The sequence below is a fragment of the Ursus arctos genome, unplaced genomic scaffold, assembly GCF_023065955.2.
Source record: "Ursus arctos isolate Adak ecotype North America unplaced genomic scaffold, UrsArc2.0 scaffold_10, whole genome shotgun sequence".
Taxonomy (NCBI): domain Eukaryota; kingdom Metazoa; phylum Chordata; class Mammalia; order Carnivora; family Ursidae; genus Ursus; species Ursus arctos.
This window is the reverse complement of record NW_026622764.1, coordinates 49,965,155-49,988,428: the sequence shown is the minus strand read 5'-3', so window position 1 is coordinate 49,988,428 and position 23,274 is coordinate 49,965,155. Positions and strand designations below refer to the sequence as shown.

The window sequence follows — 23,274 nt, the reverse complement described above, 5'->3', positions numbered from 1 at the left end:
GAAAACAAAATTCACACAAAGGAAAAGAAAAGTCCCCTCACTAAGGCACATCACACATAATCCTAAAAGCAAGTAATAAAATAAGCCTGCAAACGAGCCACAGACTGCTGTACGAAGTCTCGGACGTGAGAACAAGTGTCCTGGGAAGACAAACTGGAGAGAGGCTGACTACAGAGCAGATCCTGACGTAAACGGGAAAGAGGTGGCCATGAGCTTGTGTGTCCTTCTGGGCCAAGTGAGGAAATCAAACAATGGCCCGATTACGAAATGCAAATTTTGAATATATGTTAATAATAGCAATAATGGCTTGACAAGTCAATCTTTTCCTTCTTCCCTCACACCAAATTATGCAGACGTGTCACAATCATAACCATTTGAGGATCAAAAAAAAAGCAATCATCTATTCACAACCTCTGAGTGTCTGAAATGCTAAAGATCCAGATTTTTTTTCACAATGAAGTTTCCAAAGTAGTTAGAACAGGTAGATGATCCCATGTAGAAATCAACCTGCCTTTTTCGTCACCTTACAGGAGAAAAATAAAGTCAAAATTCTACAACTTACCCTTTCTACTTCATGGCATTTTTTCAAGGCATCCCCGTACCTCCCCAGACGCTGGTAAGCTGAAATGCATTCAGTTTGAAACCACATACACTGCATTTCATTTAGATTTTCCATGGCAGATGTTCCTTCCTGAAAAGGAAGCATTCAGAAATATAGGAAGCAAACAATAAAAAGAGATCCTAAAATCCTCATTTTCTCTTTTACAACTATGGCTACAAGTATTATTATGCCAATAAATAGCAATAAACAAATATCGCAAGGTTCTTCCAAAGGCTCCTGCTGATTCAAAATTACATAATGTCTTATTCACCCAGCTCTGTCGGGGTATTCAACACTCTACCAAAAAAGACCCCAGATTGCTGAAGCTAAGTTTTATTTATTTATTTATTTGTTTTTTTTTAAAAGATTTTATTTATTTATTTGACAGAGATAGAGACAGCCAGCGAGAGAGGGAACACAAGCAGGGGGAGTGGGAGAGGAAGAAGCAGGCTCACAGCAGAAGAGCCTGATGTGGGGCTCGATCCCGGAACGCCGGGATCACGCCCTGAGCCGAAGGCAGACGCCCAAACGCTGTGCCACCCAGGCGCCCCTGAAGCTAAGTTTTAAGCACCAAAACTTTTATTTAAACCATTTAAGACAGGGGCTCCTGGGTGGCTCAGTCGGTTAAGCGTCTGACTCTTGATCTCAGCTCATGTCTGGATCTCAGGGCTATTAGTTCGAGCCCTGTGTTGGGCTCCACACTGGGCGTGAAGCCTACTTAATGAGTGAATGAATGAACCACTTAAGACAGTAATGCTATGAGGCACTGCCTATCTTTTTCTTTTTAAGCAAATGTTGTTTAACTTTGCCTTGCTGGCTCAAGGTCACTATGATGTACACCCATTATTGCAGAATCTGTTAGGAATAGTTCCAAGCCTGCTTTCCAGGTTCCCAGTCTCCTCCCTCCATCTTGGCCTATCGGTTGATACTTTCTTCGTGTCCATGTGTCTGCTTCCTGTTCCATGCCAACTCCTCTCATTTGCAGTGGGCTGACAAAGCCAAATAAGGGTATTTGTGAAAAATACTTGCTACCTCGGGTTCAATGAGAATTCTGAGCTGTGTAAGACCTAAAGCACCTAGTTTCAATGGAGGGCCACTGAAGCTTTGTCGTAAGTTAGAAGAGTTATTTCAAACGTATTTTATGTGACCCCCAGGGAAGATGGTAAAGGTACACGTACATAAATAATTTCAGTCTTCAGTTCTTTTCACACTCATTTTTGGGTGCCCAGTTCAATTTTCAGCATTCTCATTAAAAGTGTAAAAACTGGTTCTCTCTCAGTGAATGGAATTATGGCTGTATGCTATTTCTTCCTTATGGTTGTACATATTTTCCACTTTTTGATAACTACATATTTTTGTACGAAACCTACATTACTTTTCATTTGAAAATCTTTACTAACTAGAACTGCCCAGCTGGAATCAGCAAATCTGTACAAAAACTCTAAAAAAACTGTGAGAAATCTACAAGAAGAAAATGTGCCACTTCACTGACTTACTAGCATCAGGTAGAATCCCTTACAATCAGACATAAAGTGACTGTTGAAGGTTAGCAGTCTTCCTCTCCTGGCTCAGTGGGCTATCCACCACACATTAGGACCATGCCTGGCCAAGGAACGAGGGGGCTGAACAGAAGCAGCTCTCCATTCGGCAGGACAACTTGTCAAGAGTGGATGACCAGACGAAATTCTGACAAGTCAGCTGGATCACAAATTTCAGGGACTCCTCTCCTCAAACAGCCAACCCTTCCCCTTCTTCCTCATTTTGTGGTGCCTTTTCAGACACATCCCGGCTGACTGTGGCTTGGGGTGTGTATGTGCATGCTGGCTTTTAAAATCACTGGACTTCTTCAACTTAAGAAGTTTGGTATATTCATTTTACTTGCACTTCCCTTCTAATCTCCGCTCCGGCCTTCCGGGTGGTTCTCTCCTGCACCAACACCGCTGCTTTTACATCTATTCTGGTACCATCTTCCCATCTCTAAAACTGTGCTGCAGTGTGAAGGGCACGGAGGAGTCTGAACCCCAGCACTATGTACCATGTGATACCTTCAGAGCCTCAATCACCTTGCTGCAAAATGCCAGACACGTGGTTCAGCGCTACACGAACATAAACACTACCATGATTTTCCTCATTTTGTTATTCTTTCTCCTAACCTGATACCCATCATTCTTGCTGATGCTTTCCCCCTACATCTACCATTTTGCATCTATTGATCCCATGGCGTGCGAATTTCAGAAACATCAGTCACTGTAGTTTCTTGCTCCTATTACAATTCTAAAACATGAGTTTTAGTGTCAGAGACCCCTAAGCTGGAATCCTGGCTCCAAAATGAATGACCAGCTGGGTGATCTCCAGCTAGCACAGTACCTGATCACTCTAAATATTTTCTTAACTATAACATAGGAGTAATGATATTAGAGAACTGGTAGGATTACATGAGACTATGGATATAAACTACTTAGCTCAGTGCTTAATAATTGTTAAAGCTACTAGTTCCCCTCACAAATGGTATACAGATTATTTGCATTACTCTAAATATGAGACAGCAGAATTCAGGCAGGTTCAGATGAAAAAGCCATTTTTCTGATGAGTGAGAGACAACAAATGGTCTATAGGTAGTAGCCTTTAATGAAAATTTAAATGTGTGAGATATAGAGATATATACATACACATATTCCATACACACACACACACATATCACACACTTAAATTTTCATAAAAGGCTACTACCTATAGGCCATAATAAATATACATATATTTCACATATGTGATATATATACGTATATATATCTGTATATATGACAGATTATTTATCAATACCTACTAACACCAGACTTACAAGATGAGATCTTATTGTTTCCCTGATTACTAATGAAAGCATCTTTTTTGGTCATTCCATTTTTCACTTCTGTGAACTAACTATTCACATCCTTTGCCCATGGTTCTCTTATCTTGTCTTTCTCTTACTAAGGTTTAGTGTGTGTGTGCTTTTTTATTTCTAGGAAAGTCTTCTAAGTAGTGAAATGTTCACAATAAAAGCTCAAGCTAGTCTGTGACTTCTAAATTATAGGAGGTTTTGATAAACACCCTGACACAACCAGAATCTAGTTAACATGTACGGAAGGTGGTACACGGGGCTGCATTAGGAATACCTTAGTATCACAGGGCACAGTGGTAGCTTACTTTCATCTAAAATCACTTACTCACAAACACCAGCACTAAAGCCCTCCACTGTGTACGTAATGTGGATTTAGAGGTAAAAATTATTTATTCCCAAGTATCTTCATTAAAAATTGGAAATTAAACTTGGAAACACGGTTTCCTCATTATGCCTCAATGTCACAATTCAATGTGCATTAAATAACTATTTCAGTGAATTCTTTGTGGAGTTCTTTATAAATTCTTATTCCATCATACGGATTGGAAATACCTTCTCCAATTCTATGGTCTACCTTCTCATTTTGCTTATGGTTATTTCTTTTTTTTTTTTTAAGATTTTATTTATTTATTCGACAGAGATAGAGACAGCCAGCGAGAGAGGGAACACAGCAGGGGGAGTGGGAGAGGAAGAAGCAGGCTCATAGCGGAGGAGCCTGATGTGGGGCTCGATCCCAGAACGCTGGGATCATGCCCTGAGCCGAAGGCAGACGCTTAACCGCTGTGCCACCCAGGTGCCCCTGCTTATGGTTATTTCTGTTATTGGTAAACTTTAATTTTAATACGGTCAAATGTATTAATTTTACTTTTACACGTGTTTTCAATGCCTTAAGAAATGCTTCCTACCTCAAACTCTAAAGATAAATTATAATACTTCTTTAATCAAACTGGAACTGATTTATGTCCAGCAGAAGAATGTCATTTTATTTTTGTCAATACAAATAACTAACTGTGCCAGCAATGTCTTTTCATCTCTGATTCTGAAAGCATCTCTGGCTATATACCAAGTTTCCAAATATGTGTGAATCTGCTACCTGGTCTATTAGTCTACATATATTTTTAACCATAAACTTATTATTTTCATAACAAGACAGAAAGTTCACATGGTAAAAGATAATGTAAGGATGGTGAAGGAGGGAAAGGGAAAGAATAGATGTTTAGCCCAATAATTTTGGAGAACTTAAATTCTAAAACGTCAGAGACTATAGCCTACAAATGTTAGTTCTTTTTTTTTTTTTAAAGATTTATTTGATAGAGAAAGAGGGATAGCGTGCCTGTGCGCATGAGTGGGGGGAGGGGCAGAGGCAAAGAGAATGTCAAGCAGACCCTGCACTGAGAGTGGAGCCTGATGCAGGGCTTGATCTCAGGACCCTGAGATCATAACCTGAGCCGAAACCAACAGTTGAAGGCTTAACTGACTGAGCCACCCAGGGCGCCCCCACAAAGGTTAGTTCTACATAGAAAGAACTCTATGAGCAGTTCTGAAACAACTGTAAGAGAGAAATTAAAAAGTAGCCACAAATTACTAATGAGACAAAAGAGCTGTAAATTAAATATTACACATAAGCACCGAAGTCTGGCATATTGTTTATTTGTGTATAAAAGTATTGTGCTCCTATCTTTCAACCATCCACCACCAGAAGCGCGCGCGCACACACACACACACACACACACACACTCAACCACAGTAAGAAACCACCTAGGACATGATCTAGATGGGATTAACACAAATAGTAACAAAAATGAATTCTTTTGAACTTTAGTGGCAAACTTCACAAATCATCATAGAACTGAAGTTTAATTTTACTAACTCAGAAAAGTATATGCTCACATATGGTATTTCCTACCCTTGTGAACTTGGAGCACATTTCCTCTGCTTCTTTTATCATATTTGCTCGAAGCATGTACTTTGCACATTTGGAATTGATGAATCTATCGGCTGTGTCCAAAGACTGTGCTTCATCCATCCACTTTGCAGCTTCTTTGAGATTACCTATGTGCTTTAAGAAATGAAAGTATTAAGGAAACCACAGTATTTATGATTAAGAGATTATGGGTGAATATAAATTTAAAAAGTTGATAAAGACAAACTAGAAATTTGGTACCATATCTATCAAATTTATCTAGAAATCTTTGGATAAATTACAATTCGCATTTACTAAGATATGTATCAAGGGATTACCACTGATCATACACTGATTATACCACTATGTAACATAAAACTCCCTAGGATTATTAGAGTCATAGAAATAGATTATCAGGGTCCCCTAGAAGTTATTTTTTATACAGAAAAAACTCCAAGGGTTCTTAAAGTGGCCAAATTCATCAACTACTGAAAAACATGACTAAGATTTTACCTTGTAAATTTTTGCTTTCATATAGAATAATTCTATTAGAGTTGGAGTACTAGCAATTGCAGCATTAATATAATCCAAAGCCAAAGAATACTGCCCAAGTTTATCAAAGTGCTGTGCCAGGAAATACTGAACCCAGAGCAGTGTTGTTGGGGGTTCCTTCTCCCCATTCTCTGCAAGCAAACAAACATAAAATTACTATAGAGAAGAAGGCAAAGTAAAGCAAATCACATACTTTCCCCTTAATGCATGATGAAATTAATAATTACTATAAGAATAAGCAGTAAAACCCCAGAAAAACAACCAGTTTCAACAGGGAAAGGTAGGACTTCATGCCATAAAGTTCAAATAGTAGCAGTCAGGCAGAGAAACAAGATGCTGGTTTCATAGGCTTCTAACCCCTACCTCACTCCGAATAAACCATCCTGGGGTTAAGAGGTAAATTGGTCTAACTTTATGGATTCTCTGGCTGAGAACGCAAGGCAGCAGGCCCAGGAAACTCAGGGGAAACAGCTGGGTGAAGAGAAGTCCCTAACTATCACTGTGAGACTCCACACAGGCAAGACCTCCCAGGGCTTTGCATTTCCTAGGTCTCAACTCTACATCAGGGGAAGCCAAAGTTGAAGTGTATGAAGAGACCTCCCTGACAAGGTGGAATGAACCCTACTATGTGACAAAAGCAGTCACACACAGTCAGCTGAGCTCTATTCTGTTCCCCATTCTGAACCTCGAGCTATACAAGAGTAGACAAGAAATACTAAGCTCTCAAAATGGATATCGGTAGGGAAGACATATAGATCTGAAATTAGGAAGAAAGAGGAGAAAGGAGAATTTAACAAAAACCACAGGAAAAAAAAAAACAGGTTTCCTAGTTTCCTAGACTAGCTAATCAAATGAAAGAACAATGTGAACACAGAAATTAGCATAAATTAAAACAATAAATAAAGGAAAGAGATAAGCATTTATCTTGCTCCTTTTATATAAACCATATTTCAGGGGAACCAAATATTTGATGAGGGCAAGTTCATAAATTTATAAGAAGAATTCTAGGGGCGCCTGGGTGACTCAGTCAGTTAAGCATCTGCCTTCAGCTCAGGTCATGATCCCAGGGTCCTGGGATCAAGCCCCACATCGAGCTCCGTCTGCCGCTCCGCTCCCCCTGCTTGTGTGCTCTCTCCCTCTCTCACTCTCTGTGTGATAAATAGATAAATAAAATAAATAAAATCTTAAAAAAAAAAGAATAATTCTGGTTATTAAATGCAGGGGGAAAATTATTCTAAAGAAATAAGGGATGAGGCAATGGTCCTTAGGGGCTGCCAAAATCATCAGGTAAGAGGAGCTTTTTAACTAGCAGATCAGGGTGACCACGTCTGAACCTGGATCAACATAACATCACAAAGAGAAACACCCAAAATATCTTCTGGCTCCAGATGTGAGACAACAGGAAGTACAAAGCATCACGTAAGAAGTATTCACAAGAAACCTGGATCTAATCAAGCCTATAAATCTAACTATAAGTTTACAGGAAATATGGAGAGCAAAATATATTAAATAATACCAGGAGAAAGCGATCAGCCAAATCCATAATATGGGCCATTCCGTAAGACAAATGACCTTTCAACAAATGGCATTTTTTTTTAAATGGGAGGGGAGGTTACTGCTCAAGATTAAAAGACTATCAGACTATCAGAGACATAAAGTGTAGACCTTTGTTGGAGCCAGATTCAAATAAACCAATCATACAGAGACATTTTTTGAGGTCCCTGGGGAAGCTTGCATGTGGATTGGGTGTTAGGTATTATATATGAGCGTTAATTTGTGTGCGATAGCACCATGGCTGCATCTTCTGTGTAAGTGTTTCAAACCGTTAGAGATGCACGCTAAGGTACAGACAGGTAAAACAGGATGTATGCCTTAAAAATACCCCAGAAAAGAAAGTAGACAGAATATAACTTCAGATAGGACTGGCAAAATGTTGGCCACAGGGGCTGGGTGATGGGGACACAAGAGTTCATTCTGCTATATACTTCTATGTCTGTTATTTCATTATGAAGTTTGTTTCAAACTAACAAAAACGAAAGGGCAATAACATGTAAAAGACTCATGAAGAACTCAGACTAAAGTTACCATCTGCATGACTGAAAGCATTCTAGAATGTTTACTCAACTAAGATGCCTTGATTTACATATGTCCCTATAAAGAGAGAAACGAAGGACCACATCATACAAAATTTAAAGTAATAAAAGAGTAGAAAGAACAGAGAAGTAGGAATTTGGGAAAAATGGGTTTCAATATAAACTAACTGTATGATCTTAGGCAAACCCCTCAACCTCTCAAGTCTGTTTACTCATGTTAAAACAGAGTTAACTCCCACCTTAAACTAAGCAAGATTCGAAGTGCTCTTTTCATTTTATTCACTAACCCAAAACTATTTAGTAAATAGGTATCATGTAGGACATACATAAAATATAAGCTAGTTTTATCATAAGTGATTAAAAATGGATTGAAATGAGTAATCAAATTCCAATCAATCTAATTTAAACTTACCATAAGGGCTAAAAAAGTCACACGTTTTAAGAGAGGCTTCATAATTCGTAACAAGCTCCTGGATTATAGAAATCTGTTAGAGAAACATAGTTTTAAATTTTTTAAATATTTTATTGAAGGTATTTATACATACTGTGGAGTATATTAGATTTGGAAACAACGTAGAGGTTATTTCAGGACTATAAATTAATTAAACTACTAGGGTGTCTGTTCCCCCCAGCATCCCCCATGTGAGAGGAAAGCAAGAAAAACACAGAGAATATACTGTTCTCTTCATTAAAAGTAAAAGAGAATCTCATTAATTTCTCATCTCAACAAGTAGGTTTGAGTTTTCGAAGGACAAACTATCAATAATTACTACAAAAACTTTTTTTTTGCCAATAGTTTATTTGCCTTTTGCTTCTCACTGTTATATTGTGAAGCTGTAAGCCATTATATATTCAGATTTTCTAAAGCTACTCATAACAAAAAAGTCAAGTGAAATGATCCAAATGACACGTGATTCAATGGAAAAGGTTACGTAAACTCCTAACCAGATGTTTACACTCCCTTTACTTTAGTGATCATTTTGATGAACAGATTTGCATTTCAGTGACCCCCTCAAGTAGGACTGAAAAGCGATAAGCCACACTGGTAACGTGCTCTGCCCTGAAAGTGGCAAACAAAAAGTGACAAAAATTAGAAGTGCAAGAGAAAAAAAAACAGCTAATATATACAATTGGTTTTAAATGCCTATTGATGTTAACTGTTCAGAATGAATTGGAAAATATAACTATCTTATTTGAGAATTTCAAAAGAGTAAAGGTCTAGGGCTCCTGGGTGGCTCAGTTGGTTAAGCTTCTGCCTTTGGCTCAGGTCATGATCCTGAAGTCCCAAGATCAAGTCCCACATGGGGCTCCCCCACTGAGCAGGGAGCCTGCTTCTCCCTCTGACCTCCCCCCACTCCATCATGCTCTGTCTCTCTCACTCTTTCTCTCTCAAATAAATAAAATCTTTTTTTTTTAAGAGTAAAGGCTTAAAAATGAAGGAAATCCATTAAAACTTTTAATAGTACCTGACCAATGTAGTATTATTTTAATAGTGATAATTTTTAAAGTTTTCTAGTTTTAAAACATGGGATACCACTAATACTACCAGACAAAAAGAACATACCAGATGGGAATGACAGTAAGAAGCCCGTAACTGTTACAAGTGCTTTACATGTATTAAAATAATAATTATAGTAATAGCCAACCCTACATGGCATCATTGTTTTAGCTACTTTACTTGTATTAACTCATCCTCAAAAGAACCCTATGAGGTGCGCACTATTATTAACTTGATCTTACAGACGAAAGGAAAAGAAAAATAAGCTGAAAAGTGTACCATGGTGAAGCCAGAATTTAACCCAAGCAACAAGGCTCCAGAAAGTAGCTTCTAACTTCTTGCTGTATCAATGAGTGGATGAGACAAGGCACATTTATAACTAATCGGGCAATTCTCTTGGACTCACAGGGATACATTAAGACTAGAGACTAATAGTAGGACAGGAAACTTTCCCTGATCTGATCAGTTTTAGTGCACAAAACACCAAGTGGTGCCCATTAAATCAGCCAGAGCATGGAAAACATAAAATGATCTCTGTAAATGATATGACCTTACTTGTAAAACCCCTAACAATTCCATGGCACCTGGATGGCTCAGTCAGCTAAGTGTCTGATTCTTGGTTTTGGCTCAGGTCATGATCTCAGGGTCATGGGATCGAGCGCTGCGTCAGACTCTGTGCTGAGTGTGGGGCCTGCTTAAGATTCTCTCGCTCTCTGCCCTTACCCTACCACAAAAAAACAAAAACAAAACAAAAAAAAAAAAACAAAACAAAAAAACCCAAAACCCTTAACAATTCCAAAAACAACAAAAACTGTTAAAACAAATGAATTCAGCAAAGTAACAGGATACAAAGTCAACACACGAAAGTAACAGGATACAAAGTCAACACACAAAAACCAGTTGTATTTTTATACAGGAACAATGAAGAACCTAAAAAAAAACTACAAAAACAATTCCATTCACAATAGCATCAAAAAGAAGAAAATACTTAGGAATCAACTTAACCAAGGAAGTGAAAAACTTGTATAATGAAAACTACAAAATGTGGCTGAAAGTAGACACAAATAAATGGAAACACATCCCATGTTCATGGATTGGAATATTTAATACTATTAAAATGTCAATTCTTGTCAACTATACTTCAATAAAAAAAATTTTTAATGTCAATACTACCCAAAGAGATGTACAGATTCAATGTGATCACTATCAAAATCCCAATAACACTTTGTGTGTGTGTGGTTTTTTTTGCAGAAATAGAAAAGCCCATCCTAAAATTCACATGGACTCTCAAGGGACCCAAAATAGCCAAAACAAAGCTAAAAGAACAAAACCAGAGGACTCACACTCCAGATTTCAAAACTTACTAGAGTAAGTTATAGTACAGTAATCAAAACAGTGTGAGAATGGCATAAAGACTGACATAGGGACTACTGGAATATAACAAAGAGCCCAGAAATAAACTCCCACATATATGGTCAAATGATTTTTGACATAGATGCCAAAACAACTCATTGGGGAACAGACAGTCTTTTCCCAAATTGTGCTGGGAAAACTGGATACCCATACACAACAGAGTGAAGCTGGACCCTTACCTAATACCACATATAAAAATTAACTCAAGAACCTAAATGAAGGACCTAAGAAAATAAAACTCTTAGAGAAAACATAGGACAGAAGTTTGATGACACTGGATACAATGATTTCTTGGAGATGACACCAAAGGCATGTTACAAAAGAAAAAAGACAAACTGGACTTCATGAAAATTTAATTTTGTGCATTAAAAGGCACTACACAGAGTAAAAAATGAAAAGAAACCCACAGAATGGGAGAAAATATGTGCAAATTGGATAAGAGACTAATATCCAGAATATATAGAGAACTCCTAAAACTCAATAACAAAAACACAACACACTTCAAAAATGGGCAAAATACTTGAATAGACATTTCTTCAAAGAAGATATAAGAATGGCCAATCAGCATGTGAAAAGATGCACACCACCACTAATCATCATGGAAATGCGAACCAAAACTAAAAGGAGATACCACCTCACACCCAGGAAAATGACTACTATCAAAAACACAGAAAACAACTTTGATGGGAACACAAAATGGTACAGCCGCTCTGGAAAACAGTATGGTTACTGCCTCAAAAAACCATGACTAGAACCACCAAATGATCAGCACTCCACTTCTGGGTATATACCCAAAAGAAGGGGAAACAGGGTCTTGAAGAGATATTTGTACACTCACGTTCACAGCAACATTAGCCACAACAGCAAATGTGAAAACAACCTAAATGTTCATCGATGGATGACGGGATAAACAATATTTGGTATTTACACACAACTCAGCCTTAAAAGGGAAGGCAGTTCTGCAATATGCCACGACACGGATGAAGCTGGAGTACACTATGCTACATGAAATAAGCCAGTCACAAAAAGACAAATGCTATGATTCCACTTACATGAGGTACTCAGAGTACGCAAAATCATAGCGACAGAAAGTATAATGATGGTTGCCAGGGGCTGGGAGAAGGGGAAAATGGGAAGTTATTGTTTAATGAGTACAGAGTTTTAGTTCTAGAAGATGAAAAGAGTTCTGGGGATGGATAGTGGTGATGGCTGCATAATAATGTGAATGTATTCAATACCAATGAACTGTGCACTTAAAATAGTAAGACAGTAAACTTTATGTTTATGTTTATGTGTATTTTACCACAATAAAAAACAAACCAACCAACATGAGATTCTTGAAGTGTGCTCCTCAGAGTATTAACATCATTAATGTTTGCATTAGCAACACCTGGTAATTTGTTAGAGATACAAATTTTTTACCAAACCCCAGATTTACAGAATCAGAAACTCTGGGCCCAGCAATCTGTTTTTAGCAAGCCGTCCTGTTAATTCAGATACACACTAGAGATTGCAAACTGATATACATGTTACCCACAAAATCTACCAACTATCATTATAAGACAAAATTAAAGGTAACAGACATTTTTAGCCTACCATGACCAATCCCACCCCAACAATCTCACTTAGAATATCTGTAACTTTGAAACTTTCCAGGCTTAGACTTCAGTATTCCAGTTTAATTTACGGAGGCAGTTATTTTTTCATGAACTCACAATGCCATCTATTGGTAGCTGAAAAAACTGCAGCTAGAGCAGGTTTTAGGTAAAGGTGTATTATCTTTGAATTTCTAGGGTAAAACATAATTTGTTTTAATAATTTAAAAAGTACAATGAAACATATACTGAAATTACACATAATTCTTTAAAAGGAATATAAAAAATACTGAACAAAACAGATCTCCAGCTTCAGGACTTCACAATAAAATCTGATTAAAGAAAAAAAATCAAGATAATCAAAGTCCACATGGAATCACCTAAATAAAAAAAGTGGAGAACACCAGCAATCCTGGTTCATTAGGCATACTTCTTTAATCTAAAAAATCTGGTTTCTAATCACTAACTTAGTAGTAAAGTGAAAATTAATTTTCCAAATTTGTCTATGAAATTAGTCTAAAGAATTTTATTGAGATATAAGGACCAATTTCAAGCTTACTTACCCTTTATATCTCAATGAGGAAGTAAACTTAACTCCTTTTTTATAAAACTTAATATGTAATGGATAATTTCTTGAAAACAGTATTTTGCCACTGCCATTAAATCAAGAAATCCAACCCACTTGAGTTCGTTATCTAAGATCACAATAAAAACTTAAAAGCCTCAAAATTGGCATTTTTTTTCTAGTTTCTTTTTTTTTTATTTTAATGTTTTTTTATTATATTATGTTAGTCACCATACAGTACATCCCTGGTTTCTGATGTAAAGTTCGATGATTCATTAGTTGCGTCAAAATTGACATCTTAAATTATAAAGCCAAAATTTTTTATGAACTGAAAAACTTCCAAGTTCAACCCCCCTCTCTTGATTTAAATGTTTGTGATCAGGACTGAAGCAGCTTTATTTTTGCTCATAAAATCTAACTTGAGCAAATACTGTGACTACTGTAATTTCCTGAAGTATGGCCCTTGACCTGCTTTTCTTATGTGCAAGTTTAAAGAATTATTAACCTTAAAGGCAAAGTTCTAGAACGCCATATCCAATACACAATTTTGCACAATACAGATTTTTTACATACACATACAAATCACATGTCTAAAATAGTTACCGCAACACAAAAGCTACTGAAACTTTTTGGGTTTTACCCAAATTAAAAAAAACTAATAAGCACAATAATTTATCAACAAGTAACAAAACTGCTAGATTAACTTCCAATAAATGTATGATTGGTAGCGACAATTTTGGTTTTGAAGGAGCTAATCACAGAGATAAGTTGTCCAAAAACTACGACATTAAAATTAAGGAGTCTCCTGCAGAGATGAGGTGTGAGGATGGGGATGGTAAGATAAGGGAGGACCAGTTCTTGAACATCTTCTCTGAATCAACAAGCACTTTACAAATTTTATCATTTAATTAAAACACACATCAACCTTTAAGTATTGTCTTTTCCCAACTTTAAGATCCAAAAACAGACTCAGGTGATTGCTCGGACAAATAGTGATAGAATCAGGATTCCAAATCAGGCCTGGTTCCACAACAATGCTCCTTTCCCTACACCAGTATTTCACAAAGTGTAGTGCATATAGTACAATACAAGATGATTATAATTAACTCAACAACTGAAATTTAAGTTTTATTTTTGCTTTATGTGTTTTATAAAAAATTATATTAGCACAAACCCATGGTTTTATGAAAAACAAAAAAGCAATCAAATTTAGTGAAAAATATGAAGTAAATTACACTATCAGTGTTACCTAGATTTGGTAAAAATCATGAGGGAGCTTAATAAATGCATGTCAGCAGACATTATACTATACTGTGAGGTCTTCCTAGGTAGGAAAAGCACTTGCTTTTATTTTCCTCTCCCCAAATTTAAAACTCTTTTTAAACAAAAAACTCATTCACATACATAATTATAATTATCATTAACTGTTGATCAGAATGTCTCAAAAATACCGGTTGGGGTGTTCTCTTATACTATTACCACTGCAAATAATGCCTTTTGGAATTTTTAAAGAAAGGGATTGTTTGACTCCCTTTTTTTCCTTTTAGTGAGAAATCTGTAATTCTCACAAAGATACATATATTCTTAATGTAGCTCTTCCATTACTTAGAGCATCTAAAAAAAAATTCCTTCATACTGCCCCGATGCAAATCAAATTTGCTTTCTTTAGTAATTACGCCCATATCACCTTCTAAAAACCTTCCAGTTTTCTGAAAGTAAATATGAAATAAAGCATTTTAATTTAGAATTTTACTGGACCATAACTGTGAAAGTTATTATTATACTGATGACAGAATCCTATTATTTTTATAATGTTATTCAGGTTCATTTTTTTCTAATTTACCTTCACAGCCGAAGTTAGATAGGAGATAGGTGTTAATTTTACACCTGCCTGAGTTACTTAAGAATAAAGAAAGAACCAAAGATACCTTACAGATAATGCACTCCAGGATTAAAATCCAGTATACTCACTACCCCTACCCCTACCAACAAATTACAGGTATCTCCCAGCCACAACAACCAAATGATTCAATACTTCTCATAAAAATCTTCCAATGAAGTTCATTCTCATTTTTCACCAAACAAGAGGCCAAGTTTTCTCTTCGTGCCCACTGTCTCCAGTTTCAAAAGGACACACATGGCCCCGTAAGTCTTTCAATGAGAAAGGATCTTGGACTATATTCATAGTATGGGCACATTTAACCTGAGAAAGAAAGGTCTTCTGGTAAACAGCCTGCCTTCCCTTCCTGTGTGTGGATAGCCATACACTTTTTGTTGTGACACTGAGGCTTTATCCTCTCAGAGGCTCCAGAGCACTGATACCCAGCTTCAGTGGAATCAAATGGACCTGTAACAACCTACACAAAACTTAATGATGATTCACTGTCTCCACTCAAGAGTCTGACACAGTGAATGGCTAGAGAGGAAAATGAGAAAATACTTTCCATTATAGGTGAGAAACGAAGTCCAAAATTAATCTGTACCTCCTTAGTCATTTTGGTTCCTTTAAGACACTAAACACACAAAGAATTATACAGACTATATAGCCTTGACAGCTGAACTAAAATTAAATAATAACTGATTGTATTAATAACTTTCTGTGCAAATACAGATCTTTACTGTTAGAGAAAGCCTATTTTTCTCAGTCATTAATCAGCAAAGTAAAAGACAAAAGTATAGAACACTAGAACATGTTAGGAAAAAGACACTGGAAAAAGGCAAGCAAAATAAACTTAAAACAAGCAGAAGTAAAGACATAAAAAAGATTAGAGTGAAAATCAGTGAAGTAGAAAAGGGGTCAACAAACCCAACTTGGCTCTCTGAAAAGATCAACAAAACTGGCAAACCTTTAGCAGACTGACCAAGGGAAAAAAAAAAGACTCAAATTATTAAAATTGAAAATGAAAGAGGAGACATTATTACTGACTTTACAGAAATAAAATGATAGAAGAATATGATGAACAACTGTATGCCAATATTGGATAACTGAGAGGAAATGGACAAATTTCTAGAAACACAAATTTCAGAAACCAAGTCAAAAAGAAATAGAAAATATGAATAAACCAATAACAAGTAAAGAGTTCTAATAGGTAATCAAAAACTACCCATAAAGAAAAGTCCAAGCCCCAATGGCTTCACTGGTAAATTCTGCCAAATATTTAATAACACCAATTTTTCATAAACTTTTCAAAAAGAAGAGGAAACACTTCTCAACTCATTATAAGGCCTTTATTACCTTAATACCAAAACCAGACAAAAACCTCACAAGAAAACTAAAGATCAGTACCTCTACGGAACAGACCCAAAAAATCCTCAATAAAATACTAGCAAATTGAACCCAGCAATATATAAAAAGAATTATACACCATGAGCAAGTGGGTTTTATCCCAGTAATGCAAGGTTGCTTTAACATCTGAAAATCAATTCATGTAAAACATCATAGCAAGAGAATAAAACACACACACACACAATCATCTCAATAGACAAAGAAAAAATATTTGACAAAATCCAACACGCTTTCATGATAAAAATGCTCAGTGAATTAGGAACAGAAAGGAACTTCTTCAACATTATGAAGGGCATATACACAGAATCCATGGTTAATATGATATTTTATGGAGAAAGACGATATGTTTTCTCCTAAGACCAAGAACAAGACATAGATGTCCACTCTAATCACTTCTACTGACCAGTGTACTGGAGGTTCTGAACAGGGGAATTAGTCAAGATAATGAAACTAAGGGGCACCTGGGTGGCTCAGTCATTAGGCATCTGCCTTCGGCTCAGGGCGTGATCCCAGGGTCCTGGGTTCGAGCCCCACATTGGGCTCCCTGCTCCGCTGGGAGCCTGCTTCTTCCTCTCCCACTCCCTCTGCTTGTGTTCCCTCTCTCGCTGGCTGTCTCTCTCTCTCTGTCAAATAAATAAATAAAATCTTTAAAAAAAGAAAGAAAATGAAACTAAAAGAATACAAAATGGAAAGGAAGAAATAAAACTTTCTACTTGCAGATGACATTATCTTGCACATAAAAATCCTAAGGAAAAGGAAAGGCAGGGGGCACCTGGGTAGCTCAGCCAGTTGAACGTCTGACTCTTGGTTTCAGCTCAGGTCAGAATCTCATGGGTCGTGGGATTAGGCCCCATTTACAGCTACATGCTCAGCATGGACTCTGCTTGAAGATTCTGGCCCCCTGCCCCTCCCCCATCTGTGCATGCTCACTCCCTCTCTAAAATAAATATATAAATCTTAAAAAGAAAACGCTTAGAAATCCATTACACCAACTATCAACAACGTATAATATATTAATAAGCAAGTTCAGCAAGGCTGCAAAATACTAGATCAATATAAAAAAATCAACTGTATTTTACATACTATCAATAACAATCTGAAAATAGAATTAGTAATTCCACTAGAATAGCATTAAAAAGAACAAAATACTTAGAAGTAAATTTTACAAAGATGTACAAGACTTGTATACTGAAATCTACAAAATATTGTTGAAAGAAATTAAAGAAGATAATGAATAAATGGAAAGACATCTAAAGTTCATAGACTGAAAAACTTAATACTGTTAAGGTGATATACAGATTCAAAGCAATTCCTATAAAATTCCAGCTGGTTTCTTGTAGAAACTGAAAAGTTGATTCTAAAATTCAAATTAAAATAAAAGGAATCCTGAAGCATCAAAAGAATCTTGAAAAAGAACAAACTAGAAAGATTCATACTTCACTTCCTAATTTCAACCTATCCCAAAGCTATAGTAATCAAGACAATGTGGTACTAACATCAGGACAGACATATAGATTAGTGAAATAAAATTGAGAGTCCAGAGATGAACCTTCACTGTGGTCCATTTATTTTCAACAAAACTGCCAAGACCTTTCAATAGAGAAAGAAGAGTCTTTTCAACAAAAGGTGCTGGGAAACTGGATAGTCACATGCAAAAGCAGGACTCCTGATTCACACCATATACAAAAATGACCTCAAAATGGATCAAAGACCTCAATGAAAGAACTAAAAATATAAAACTCTTAGTAGATATATATTAATCTTCATGACCCTAGATTTGAAATGGTTTCTTAGATATGACACAAAATCTCAAGCAACAAAAGGGAAAAAAGATAAACTGGACTTCATGAAAACTATAAGTTTTGTCATCAAAGGATACTTCCAAGAAAGTGAAAAGACAACCCACAGAATGGTAGAAAATATTTCCAAATCATTTCTCTGATAAGGAACATAAATTTACAATATACAAAGAACTCTTACAACTTAATAATAAAAAGACAAATAACCCAAAGGGTCTGAATGGACATTTCTCCAAAGAAGATTTACAAATGGCCAATAAGCACATGAAAAGCTGTTCAACATCATTGGTTCATCAGGGAGATGCTAACCAAATCCACAAGAGATGACTTTACACTCACTAGGATGGCTATAATCAAAAGCCAAATAATAACAAGTGGATTATTGGTGAGAATATATAGAAATCAGAATCCTCATATACTGCTTGTGGGAATGTAAAATGGTATAGTTACTTTGGAAAACAATCTGGCAGTCTTTTTAAAGTGCAAACACAGAGTTACCATTTGAACTAGCAATTCCATTCCTGGGTATATATACCTAAGAGAAATGAAAAGGTACATGTAGGGGCACCTGGGTGGCTCAGTCTGTTAAGCATATGACTTCGGCTCAGGTCATGATCTCAGAGTCTTGGGATCGAGCCCCGCATTGGGCTCCCCGCTCAGCAGGGACTCTGCTTGTCCCTCTCCCTCTGCCTGTCCCCCTGCTCATGTGTGTTCTCTCAAATAAATAAAATCTTAAAAAAAAAAAAAAAGGAAATGTACACGTAAAAACTTGCACACAAATATTCACAGCACCATTAGTCATAATAACTAAAAGGTAGAAACAATCAACGTATCCATCGACTGCTAAAATGTGGTATAGCCACACAATGGGATATTATTTGGTGATAAAAGAGAATGAAGTAGTCATTCATGCTACCACATGGATGAAAATATCATGCTAAATAAAAAACAATAGAGTATGAAAGCTCACATATTATATTACTCCATTTGTATGAAATGCCCAGAACAGAAAAATCCATAGAAAAAAAAGTAGACTAGTGGTTACCTAATGTTAGAGGGGATGGGATTTCTTTTTGAGGTGATGAAAATTTTCTAAAATTACACTGTGGTGATGGTTACAAAACTCTGAATATATTAAAAATCACTGAATTGTACACTTCAAGTAGGTAGATATGTATCTCAATAAAGCTATTAACAACAACAAAAATACTGGGGGGAAGCTACTGGTATCTAGTTGGTAGAGGCCAAGGACACTGCTAAATATCCTATAACGCTAAGGACAGTCCCCTATGACAAATTATCTAGCCCAAGAGGTCACTAATGGAATTCTTTGCTGTGGAGCTGTCTTGCACATTGCAGAACGTTTAGCAGCATCCCTGGCCTCTATCACCACAGTGGTGATAACCAAAAATATCCCTTCAGGAACAAAATCCCCTCCCTCATTGCAACTTGAGAAATACTGCCCTAGAGAAAGAGGACCTTCCAAACTGTTTCTAAAACAATAGATGAACTTCCCTAATAGAAACAAAGATCAACAAACCTTGTTATATTACATTTTTAATCTCTTTATGTTAAAAAAAAAAAAAACAACTATATCCATGGGAAAGCAAACACAAGAAGGTAAAACATTTAAGAGTATCTAACGCTGGTGAGGGTACAGTGAACCTTCCACACACACACACTGGTAGTGATAATACAAACTGGGGTCTAAAACCTCCTAGAAACCGAAGTACAACGCTTATTGAGAACCACAAAATGTACATACCTTTTACCTGTTAGTTTATTCTAAGAATTTGTGAGAAGGAAACAGTCCTGAGTAAAGCTATGTGTTCAAAGTTATTTATAATGTTTTTTTTTTTTTTTTAACGGTGAAAGCTTGGAAAACCAAAGGTCAACAATGGAGGTATGACTCCGATAAAAGAGCATGCAGTCATCAAAGAGGAAGATAAGACTATACAATAACACATAAAATGCTTACGAACTTGCAGGGGGAAAAAGGAAAAACAAAACTTTATGGTCAAAAATTATTACAGCTACATATAGATACCACAAATAAATTCACAGGGGAAAAACCCTGACAGGAATTACACAAAAAATGCTCTCCCTGCTTCTAAATTGCATATGCACAATTTAAAATGCTGCAGACATTTTAAAAATACTTTTTTTTACAATTGTACTACATCCTGGGCTAACTTCAAAAGATTATTTTATTTTCATGCTACCTGACTTGGATCATTCTTTAAGACTTGGAAGTTTATGAAACCATAATTGTTTATCAGCCTTAATCTCTTCTAAGTACCCCCTCCAGAGTTCAAATGCAGTGTTCAGCTAAAAGACTGGTTAGAAGTCAATTTTAAAAATACCCTTAGAAGTCACAAATACATGTGACCAAAACTATTTGAAAAGCATTTCCCATGCTTGTACATTTTTTCTTAGCATACTAAGTTCTGATAACCTGAACTCAATTTTCTGTGGTTTAATTCAGTACTCAAAAGCACTGGGTAAACATTCCTGTTTCAGGCTTAAAAATAACATTAAAGAGATGTCAAAGGTTCCTATATAAATTAATACATTCTCAGTGCCTTCTTTAAAAATGCAATTTCCATGCTGTATAAAATACCAACAAATGCTTCACATCTTTAGGATGGTAATTTGGGGTCAATACCGGAGGGATTTTAAAAAAAGAAAATTCTGGGGGCTCCTGGGTGGCACAGCGGTTGGGCGTCTGCCTTCGGCTCAGGGCGTGATCCCAGCGTTATGGGATCGAGCCCCACATCAGGCTCTTCTGCTATGAGCCTGCTTCTTCCTCTCCCACTCCCCCTGCTTGTGTTCCCTCTCTCGCTGGCTGTCTCTATCTCTGTCAAATAAATAAATAAAATCTTTAAAAAAAAAAAAAAGAAAGAAAAAAGAAAATTCTGGGGCGCCTGGGTGGCTCAGTCAGTTAAGCATCTGCCCTGAGGTCATGATCCTGGGGTCCTGGGACTGAGCCCCACATCTGGCTCCCTGCAGCAGGGAGTCTGTTCCTCTCTCTCCCATTCCCCCTGCCTGTGTGCTCTCTCTCTGTCAAATAAATAAAATCTTTCAAACAAAGAAAAGAAAAGTCTGTGCCCCTTGTGAAAACTGAGAGAGCCCGTGAATGCTCAATGGCCTAAGAGGAACAAATCCTTTAAAGAGCACTGTATTCAGAAGCTGCTGCAAGATGTTATTACAAAAGTAGTACAGGTGTCCCGGGCTTTTCAAAAGCTCACACCTCTCGTGATACCACTTCACTTTTACCAAAGACCGATGTTGGAATCTTTGCTTTCACAAAAAAAGGCAAAAAGTGAAAACAGTGCTCAGGATTTGTTTTGCAGTGAGCCCGTATAGGCATCCCGCACTCTGAACATCTAGAGGGACACCACCAAGCCCAGTCTCTCAGGAAGGACACTCAGCATCAAGTCACCATAGATGTGAACTGTGTCTGTAAGCATTTGTGCTTTATCTCAATTTATTTTGTGTATCTGTTAGCAAGATGTGTCCTAAGACATTAGAAAAGCCAAAGAAAGGTCATTTTTGGGCCTGGGAATATCAAAAAATTTTCAAATATAAATTAATGTTCAAGAGATTCTCCATATAAATTAATGCCAATTGCTCTTCAAACTTTACACCATTTCAGCTTATGAGAAATTTCATAGGAACGCTCTACTTTCAGGTGGCAGGAGAAACCTGTATTCAAACTCACACATGTAAGTTCTCTATTATTTCTGACGTCTCATCTCACCTTTCTTCTCTCACCCTTGCCCAAAAGAGTAAGGGAGGAATTTTGGCAAATGTTATTTTAAATAACTTACAGAAATTATTGGTAGGCACTGTTCCATGTTTTCACATGAATCAAACACTATTTACCAAAAAGTGACAGCAGTGCTACTACAGTCAAATAAAGCATACTACAGACATTAACGAACTAGAAACTTTTTAAAAAATATAAATGACACCTTTTACTTATGGAGCACTAAATATTATCAGTTGTCCCATTTTGTTTATGAAAACTGCTTCCCCAGAAAAGAAAGTGTCAATCAGTTATACCACCTATCATTGACCTTGTTTTCAATATTTTATATTCACGATTACTGCTAGTTTACAAATTATGGGTAAAAACTAAACTCATAATTGACAGGTTTCACTACAAATATTTTAGCACTTCTAATAAAATCTTCTCTTTATCCACTAGTAGCTTTCAGAAATTCTGACTACAGAAAAGAACACAAGACTTTATACCTTAAGAAAGAGAAAACAATGCCTGGAAACAGAAGTATAACTTGTTTTCTATTTGTTTTTAATTTTCCAATTACCTAATTTAAGACCTATTTTCAAGTGCCTATTTTCTAATTTTAAAGGTAGAAAAATATTATTCTCCTTATGCAAGAATGAGCCAAAACTATCCTTATTTATTAAAATGTTGCTTACTAGTTAAAACTAATAATACTCTGTAGACCAAATGGCATTTTGTTGCACTAACTCAATTATCTAAGCTCTAACATTAAAAGCATGCAAAACAAACTTTAAAAATCCAAAAACTATGAAATAATACATCATGAAATACTTAAATATAGACTTCTAGTGTCAATATCAAATTTAAAAGTCTACAAGAAAAGTATACCCATTAAAAACAACAACCTTTATAATCTTAGTGCTTTTATAAAAGCCTTTATTCTGTAAATTTCACAGATTGACATTTCCTTTGATAGTATTTATCCTACATACATATATTCATCTATGATTAAACTAAGGTGAATATATTACTAGAATAGAGAAAATTATTAAATCATAGCATATTATTTACATGGAAATCTTTCTATCATAAGTTAGTAAAAAGATTATAGCAAAACTGAATAAAGACCAAATTTTACCTTTTCTGTATTGTAATATAAAGATTTCAAAGTAGTAAACAAGGGTGGGCAGCCTTTACTGAAGTTAACCCTCAGGAACTTATCCATTAGTTCTCTAAATTTTTCACCTAGAAACAAAAGTGTACTTTGTTATACTTCAATTGATGCAAACAGTTCTCAAAATGATTTTACAAATAAAAATAAAGCTCCCTCAAAAATAATG

General features: G+C 36.2%; 1 protein-coding gene across 6 annotated transcripts in view; it reads right to left on the bottom strand.

Annotated features, from left to right (window-relative positions):
* Positions 1–23,274, bottom strand: part of NAA16 (N-alpha-acetyltransferase 16, NatA auxiliary subunit) — a 62,389-nt gene that overhangs the window by 13,845 nt on the left and 25,270 nt on the right. For all 6 annotated transcript variants that reach the window (XM_026493346.4, XM_026493347.4, XM_057308303.1 and 3 more), the window contains 5 exons: positions 23,073–23,179; positions 8,440–8,512; positions 5,896–6,065; positions 5,386–5,538; positions 563–691 (listed from right to left, as the gene is read on the bottom strand). In XM_026493346.4, coding sequence (XP_026349131.1) covers positions 563–691; positions 5,386–5,538; positions 5,896–6,065; positions 8,440–8,512; positions 23,073–23,179 — 632 coding nt within the window. The remainder of the gene's footprint in view (positions 1–562; positions 692–5,385; positions 5,539–5,895; positions 6,066–8,439; positions 8,513–23,072; positions 23,180–23,274) is intronic.